The 8,556-nt window shown below is 48.1% G+C and overlaps 1 protein-coding gene across 1 annotated transcript in view; it reads left to right on the top strand.

Moving 5' to 3' along the window:
- Positions 1-2,209: 2,209 nt before the first annotated feature.
- Positions 2,210-8,556, top strand: part of SLC9A8 (solute carrier family 9 member A8) — a 49,002-nt gene continuing 42,655 nt past the window's right edge. Inside the window, exons 1-3 of the mRNA XM_065414422.1 lie at positions 2,210-2,256; positions 3,652-3,830; positions 8,293-8,373. Of these exons, the coding sequence (XP_065270494.1) occupies positions 2,243-2,256; positions 3,652-3,830; positions 8,293-8,373 (274 nt within the window). The 5' untranslated portion in view covers positions 2,210-2,242. The remainder of the gene's footprint in view (positions 2,257-3,651; positions 3,831-8,292; positions 8,374-8,556) is intronic.

Raw genomic sequence — 8,556 nt, 5'->3', positions numbered from 1 at the left:
AAATACCTTTGTTCCACACCAATCCTAGGACCACTGATGACTGAAAGATGCTTGCTGGGCTAGCTGCCCATGGCTCCCAAGGACCATTCCAGCAGCTGAGGCACATCACCAGGGCACACAACAGCCTTAGCCATGTCCCCTTTTCTCTGGGTATGCTTACTGAACAAGGTTCTGGGGTGGGTAGCATATGAACCCTTATGGTGACTCTAACACTTCCACTGATCGTATCCATCAGCTTTAGAGAAGTATGTTACTACATAGCCACCCAAAGCTGATTGTACAGGGAGAGTTGTGGGGGTATATCTGTCCAGAAAATGACAGGAAGCCTGAGTCATAAACATGACCTTTCTATAAATTGCAAGCATGGTCCTAAAATGGGGGAGGGAGGAATAGCACCTCCTCCAGTTTTAAAAATTTTTTTAAACACACCTACATTTTATTACATTTTAATGCATGTTAGAATAACATTCACAAACACATATACAAAGTGAGTATGTAAGTGTCTGCAAAAACCCTAACCATTACTGGATTGTGTATGCATAATGAATAATAATCCCAATTATTAAACTTGGATTACAACTTCAAATGGGCCTCCAAAAATGCACCCAAAATGTGCAGGCACATATGCCTGTGTGCACAAATCCAGCTATTTTCTTGAGGCACTCTTATTGGAAAGTGAAGTGACAGATCCTTAGATTCCTTGCAGGGGCTGAAAAAGAGCCTTACAAAGGAATAACATGGCACAGCTATCTATTTTAGTACTTACACTGTAGTATCTCACCTCTTTACCATCTTTATTGTATTTTATCCTCACAACACCAAAGCGCTATCATCTCTATTTTACAGATGTAGAACTGTGGCACAGAGAAGTTAAATGATACAGGCCACACAGGAAGTGTGTGGGAAAGCAGAGAATTGAAACTGCATTTCCCTAGTCTCAGGCTTATGCCCTTACCATTCAGTTGTCCTTTCCCTTTCTTGTGGCACAATTTGGTGATATTTTTATGAGTTGGACATTTTCATCCAAGTATGTTTTGACACAGATTTTGAGACACAGTATTCTGATTCAGCTTGAGGGTAGTTTGATACAATGCTATTTAGAGACAATTGCATTTTTGTTTAGCATCAGGATGAAAGAACCATTCTGACACAACATGAAGATATTTTGAAATGATGGATTATCACACTTCAGTGATTGAATCATAGAAGATTAGAGTTGGAAGAGACCTCAGGAGGTCATCTAGTCCAACCTCCTGCTCAAAGCAGGACCAACCCCAACTAAACCATCCCACCCAGGGCTTTGTCAAGCCAGGATAACATCGAGATAATTTCAATGGTGCTTCCGAACCAATCACTGCATCAAAACAGCACCATGATCAGACAAAAATGACACTTGGCCACGCTTCCAGGCACACAGAGTTTCGGTATCATTGAATCGGATCACAGCATAAGGCGACCTGCCAATGCAGAGATGTTTCTTTAGGCAGCACTACACGTAGACGCGGTGTGAGGACCCAGCACGCTGGCACGGCTGCACAATCACACCATCCGCTGACGCAGCGTTGCTTGCCAGCACTTGCAAGTGTAGGGTGAGGCTGAAGATATTGAGTGTTTTCTTACAGCCCCAGCTCCTGCAGCCACGTGATTACACCACGAGCTCGACTGCCATTGAGAAGAGTTAAGTCCGTCCCCCTCCCCCTACAGTTGGCGGCTGTGGTCAGCGCATCGCTTGAAACCGTGGCGTGGCTGTACTGACGTGTCACTCACTGGACGGCAATAATAGTAACCGCGGCGGCTGTTATGAAAGCTCGGGATTCCCGGGGGCGGGGGGGGGGCAATTTCAGATTTGGGGGCTGGTGACACCAGCGACGCGATGACACAGCACGATGCCATGGCAACCGCGTGAGGCCACAGCACACTGGCATGACGCGGTGGCTGCTCTTTACATTCCTCCCCACAAGGCGCTCCCGGGGGAGGGCGGTGGCTCTCATATTACGGGACGGACAGGTCCCACTCGTCACGTGACACCACCCCCGGGTCACGTGAGCTGTTCCTGTACCTTTTCCGTCACGGTTAAACCTCACCCTCCTCGTCCCGCCCCTTCTCTCACCATAGAGTTGCCTAGAGCGCCGCCGCCGGCAGAACCCGGAAGCAGGAAGCGCACTGCGCAGCCGCTCCCGACCCTAAGCGCTGTGGAGGACTCAGGAAGAAGGGGCGGGGCCAGGGCGGAGCGAGCGGCACGATGGCGGAAGTGGAGTGAGTTGATTCTCTGTAGGGCGCTGCGGGACGAGGGGAGAGTTTGCAGGGCGGGGGGACCAGGCCCTCTCCCCAGCGGGGCGGGAATACGGGGGCGGGAGGCCGAGCCCCTCATTTCAGGCCCAGCCCCAGGCCGGGGGCTCTCGCTGTGGGGGAGGGGCAGTGGTAGCCACCCCCTAGCTCCATTGCCCTGGCTTATCCAGTGACTGTATAGCTGCTGTGTGCCCCCCTCCCCCCGCCCAAGGGGCCCTGACATCGCTACTGGGCCCCTTGTGAAACGGGGCCACCGGCCCTGCCACAGGAATCGCAAGGCCCTCTCCCCCGTGAAATGGGTCTGCCTAGTGCAGCCACTGCGAGCCCCTCTGGGGGGAGCGATAGCTCAGTGGTTTAAGCATTGGCCTGCTAAACCCAGGGTTGTGAGTTCAATCCTTGAGGCGGCCATTTAGGGATCTGGGCAAAAATCTGTCTGGGGATGGGCCCTGCTTTGAGCAGGGGGTTGGACTAGATGACGTCCTGAGGTACCTTCCAACCCTGATCTTCTATGAAACGGGGCTGTCTGGTCCCGCTGCCACATTTGTACAGGCATAACAAGCCTCTCCCCAGCACACATGCACTGATGCACAAATTAACCAAGAGGCCACTCTGTGAGGCTCATCTGAGCAGGCTGGGGCCTGCCCCTTCCCTTGGGTTGTGAGTGAGCCAGCCTGCCCTGGCAGGTATGTTTGTCTTACAGTTGAGGTTTGGCATGATGCAAACCCCGTGGATAGGACATGCACAGTCAAATGATGGCCAGGCAGTACTGGTGCACTGGGGTGTAGCAGAGTGGTTTATCTTTAAAGGTGGGAAGGCTTAAGTACCATTAAGTGAATCATAGGCGCATCTCAGTTTTAACATGGTAACAAGGCAAAGAATGGTCATCAAATGTCCTGATGCAGTATTTAATGTATAGGGGGAGGGTCCCTCAAAATATTGCCACTTTGCCTGGTACAGTAGTGTGCAAATGCAATACCATGGCACCTCCATGGAGATTACAGTAGATTTGTTCCACTGGACAAACTAAACAAAATAAGTCCCTGTCCACACTGCACACCTTCCATTCATCTGTGTGCTAAATCCCAGCTCCAATACAGAGTATTCTTTGCACACAGTGAGTGAAAGAATTCAGCAATAAATTATTCCACGAGCCTGAAATCCTAGTACTTGCACATGGGCCCATTATTAGGGACCACTTCTTTAAGGCAGCTGCACATGATTATCATTAATTCTGTTGCCAAGATAACTTGTTGATGAGTTTTGTTTTTAATCTTTCAGTAGTTTTGTGCTTCCCCGTGACCGACCTCCCCCACAATGTCCAGCTTTTGCTAAGTCTAATCATGTTCTGTTTTGCCCTGACAGGTTCTCAAATGCTACCCATGAAGTCCTCAATGTCACCCTCCACACCACGCTGTCTGTTACTACTAAACTGGTGGTTCCTACACCTGCCAAACCTATCCTTCCAGTGCAGACTGGAGTCCAAGCTCAGCAAGAGGAGCAATCTAGTGGCATGACTATATTCTTTAGTCTCCTTGTATTAGGTGAATGCTGAACTGAAAAATCTCTTATTGTTCACTGTTGAGTTTGTATTATGTCTGAAACATTTGTAAGATGCATGAGTCCTGGGGATACTTTTTTAGTATGGTGCTGTATTTCTCCTACAAACCCCTAGCCATGAAAGTTTGTCATATCAACCCAGATTTTTAGAAAAATTGGATATGCAATTACGTGTTCAAAAAGGTGAGCTTGTGGAACTGAGTGACTGTGGAATAAACTCCTAAGGGAACTAAGGACCCTCACAGACCTCACCACCTTCTGCTCCAACTGCAAGGCATGTTTCTTTGCCCTTGTCTTTAATATAAACACATAGCAATGTGTGTGTGTCCTACCAAAACAAACTACTGCACTATGCACAGTTTTTCCCTTGAGGAGAGGATGAGCGAACACATGAGAGACATTAGTCACGTCGCTTAAAGCACTGCTGGAAGGCGCTCAGCGATGGTGAAGAGTGCGGTGTAAGAACCTGTATAGCATTTGCATGCACAGTTACCGTAATTATACATACATTAGGTAACTATAGTGAAAATTGCCACCGTTTTCCATAGGCATGTACACTTACCCAATTTGAACACTAATTTGTGATAATTGCACAGATATTTTGCACATACAGTTGCGCACACAATTTTTCTGAAAATCTGGGCCATCAGTAAGTCTGTCTGTTTACATTATACAACTTTTTGATAAACAGTGTTAATTGATATCTATCTAGTGCAGGGGTGGGCAAACTACAGCTCGCGGGCCACATCCGGCCCGTGGGACAGTCCTGTTCAGCTCCCGAGCACCTGGCCCGGGAGGCTCACCCCGGCCCTTCCCCTGCTGTCCCCACTCCCCTACAGCCTCGGCTCTCTCGCTCTGCTGCCAGTGCAATGCTCTGGGGGGCGGGGCTGTGAGCTCCTGGGGCAGCGCAGCTGCAGAGCCCAGCCTGACCTGGTGCTCTGTGCGGCGTTGTGGTGGCGGCGGCGGCGGCAGAGTGGCCCGGCTCCAGCCGGGCAGTGCGGCTGTAGCGCCGCCAGCCACTGGTGCTCCAGACAGTGCAGTAAGGAGGCAGGGGAGTTTGGGGTGGCGGTCGGGGGCTGGGGTGTGGATGGTGGTCAGGGGGAAAACGGGGTTGAATGGGGGCAGGGGTCCCGGGGGCAGTCAGGAAGGAGGGGGTTGGATGGGGCAGTCAGGGGCAGGGGTTCCGGGGAGAGTCAGGGGACAGGGAGAAGGGGTGGTTGGATGGGGCAGGGGTTCCAGGGGCGGCGGGGGGCTGTCAGGAATGAGAGGAGGGATTGGATGAGGCGGCGGGGGTCCGGGGGCAGTCGGGACAGGGAGTGGCGGTGTGTGGATGGGGCAGGGGTTCCAGAGGGGCCGTCAGGGAACAGGGCGGGTTGGATGGGACAGGAGTCCCGGGGGGGGGGGGGGGATGGCAGATAGGAGGTGAGGGCCAGGCCACGACCCCCTACCCTAACCGGCCCTCCATACAATTTATGAAACCTGATGCGGCCCTCAGGCCAAAAAGTTTGCCCACCCCGATCTAGTGTAAACTATACGGTAGTCAAAACTGTAACAACACAATTTCAGTAGCGTGTTTAAGGGTTTTGTCCTACCTCTTGCTGTATGAAATACAAGCAAAGTGGGGGACCTATAAACAAACCGCAATAAGAGATCCTTTCTGAAGAAGTATGTAATATTACTTGCTTGGTTCTTCAATATCTTCTAGATCAGGGGTCGGCAACCTCTGGCACGCGGCTCGCTAGGGTAAGCACCCTGGCGGGCCGGGCCAGTTTATTTACCTGCTGACGCGGCAGGTTCGGCCGATCGTGGCCCCCACTGGCCGCGGTTCGCCGTCCCAGGCCAATAGGGGCGGCGGGAAGCCGCGGCCAGCACATCCCTCGCCCGCGCCGCTTCCCGCCACCCCTATTGGCCTGGGACGGCGAACCGCGGCCAGTGGGGGCCGTGATCGGCCGAATCTGCCGCGTCAGCAGGTAAATAAACTGGCCCGGTCCGCCAGGGTGCTTACCCTAGCGAGCCGTGTGCCAGAGGTTGCCGACCCCTGTTCTAGATGATCACTGTTTGCAGTGTTGATATGTGGTTTGTGTCACAATCTGGCAAACTCAGTAGGAAAGCATGTGTGTATTTGTCGTAACAGCAAATTTTATAAGTCCACTTGGATAAAATCCTACCTGTGTCACCCTCTTTGAAGTATATTTTATTAAATGCAACAAAGAGAAAACCCAGTCCTTTAGATATATGCACATCTCCCTCTGATGTTCTCCCTGTGACCAATACCAAAGTGATATTTGAGTAGGTATTAAAGAAAAATCAAAACAAAATGCAATAGATCAGAAAAAACATGAAGTTTAAAAGAAAAATTCTGTGTGTGTGTGTGTGTCAATTGGAATTTAAAAGGCTTATTCATGGTAAAGTTTCTGCATCTTTTCCTAGGGCTAAAGAGTAGGGCCACAATTCTTGGCTACATTCCAGCCCCGTTACACCACTCCAGCAGCATAATGGATCTTGGAAGCAGCTGAATTTCCCTTTCCTCCCTCTTTTCCCCCTCCCCCCAGCAAAGGCGAGTTTCCAGAGCAGTGGATAGCCAGTATAAGAGCTCTGTGCTGCCCCATTCATAGCATCTGACAGAGAGTGTGGTGGGGATGAAGGAGGGTGTGGCCAGAGTGCTCTGGGCTTTGACTGTTTTGGATTGTAAAGTGGCCCCTAGACAGCTATGGGAAGCTGCCCTAAATTAGAGTAGCCAAAGGAGCTGCTTTACTTTAGGGCTGGATAGGTTCCCATCTAAGCCCAAAATTCAGCAGGCCAGAAGTGACACTGCTTAGTCTCTGGCCCCAGGTTTCTGCAGTCTGCTTATCTATTAAGACAAACCCCAGTTTAACTTCAGTACCTTGTTTGGCCAAAAGGGCCTATCTTTGTAACACTTCTTTCCATTTTATACAGCATCCTAGTAGATAAACGTGGCCCGCAAGCTCCCCTGACCTGTGTTACGGGCCCTTAATCTTCTTTGCCTTCCTTGTGTGACACTCAAACCCTCCACGAAACCATTTGAAGCATTTTCTTGTCAATCTCTTGACTGCTTCATGTCATGCCCATAGAAGAGGGTGCGGGCAGAGCAGATTAAATAGTCAATTACCAACTGGACAAACTATTGCCAAGAGAATAGGTATCAAATAGCTATGGAATTAGATGGGCAACCAACCTGCCACTCATTGTAATATCTGTACTGGTAGGAGTCCATTATCTGAGCCTACAGTTGCACCACAGTATTTCTTTTTTGTTCAAAGAAATAGAATAGAAGTAGGAAGGTGCTGGCATTTGGATCTGCTAAACAGAAATTGTATTATTAATAAGGCAGTAGTAAGAGCTTTACATTCACAAAGTGCTATATAAACATTAATTAATCGTCCAGATTCCCTCATGAGGTAGATATTATCCCCATTTTATAGATATGAAAACCGAGATGCAGACGGTAAGTGATTTGCCCAGGGCCAACACTTGTCAGCAGTACAGCTAGTATTACTGTATATATCAGGAGTCTCTGCTCAGTTCTCTAGTCTACCGGGCCTGTCACTTGTAAATTTACTAAATGCAAAGCACGCTGTGTGTGAGGTGCGTACCAATATGAGTATAACAATGTGCAGAATTCTGAACACAGTGGCATGACTTCCATTTCTGAACAGTATAGAGGGAAAGTCCTTTTCCGTGGGACAAAGGACAATAAGTGACAAGTTCACTCATGCTGTAGGTACTTGAAAATCATTATTTTCAGTGAGGCCATATTCCAAAGGAATAGCATATAAAATAAGTGATCTGCTTGAAAGCCACAATCAACTCTAGATCAGAAGCACATCAGATTGCCCCCTTGAACAAAGACAGTTCAGTGGTAGGTAGGGGGAGTTGCTAAAGCTTACCATTAGTAAGAGCAGTTCAGAGAAGCTTTTTAGTTCTTGAGTCAGAAACAGGTTTTGTTGCAGTCTAGTTGCAGGAGCCTTGTGGAGGCTGGAAACTGAATTAGCAAAAGACCCCCAAATGATTATTTGGCACAGTGAGGTAAGGGAATGAAGATAGCCTTAGTAATTCCTTTTCTGCTTTGTCACAATTAGCTTTATCAAACAGAGTTTAAAGACACACTCTTGGGACTGACAGGTCCATAATTTGATCCATCCCCTGTTAATTTGTGTGTGTGTTTATATATATATATATATATAATGTGTGTGTGTGTGTATATACATTCCCCTTCCCCTCTGACTAATTCATCTTTTAATTATTTTAACCCATTTCTAGGAATCATTGAAATATTTGAACAACAGTTTATAATCTGATTACTTTCAGATTTATTTTTTACTAGGAAAGTTTCACAGTTTGTATTCATGGAACATTGTTTAGAAGAATGTCTTTTTCTGTCCTACCAGTTACATATTTTAATACTGTTTTACTTCTTGCCCACAGCTATCTGCATCATATTGGTGCATTTACTGATAAAATACAGACTACATTTCTTGCCAGAGAGTGTGGCTGTTGTTTCTTTAGGTGAGTATTTCTGTGACCACACTTTTAATATTTTTGAAGAAAACTTGATTTATGTTATAATATTTTTGGATAAAAATAGGGTTTACATACTTTGGTGCCCTCTTTAACTGGTGTGACAATGCCTGAACTACTTACTGTGTTCACTTCTGCGCTGACTATTACTAGAAAGATGTAGGCACACTG

Source organism: Emys orbicularis, chromosome 12 (genome assembly GCF_028017835.1).
Source record: "Emys orbicularis isolate rEmyOrb1 chromosome 12, rEmyOrb1.hap1, whole genome shotgun sequence".
Classification (NCBI taxonomy): Eukaryota; Metazoa; Chordata; order Testudines; family Emydidae; genus Emys; species Emys orbicularis.
Note: the sequence above shows the minus strand (reverse complement) of the source record. Positions and strands in the feature narration are given on the sequence as shown.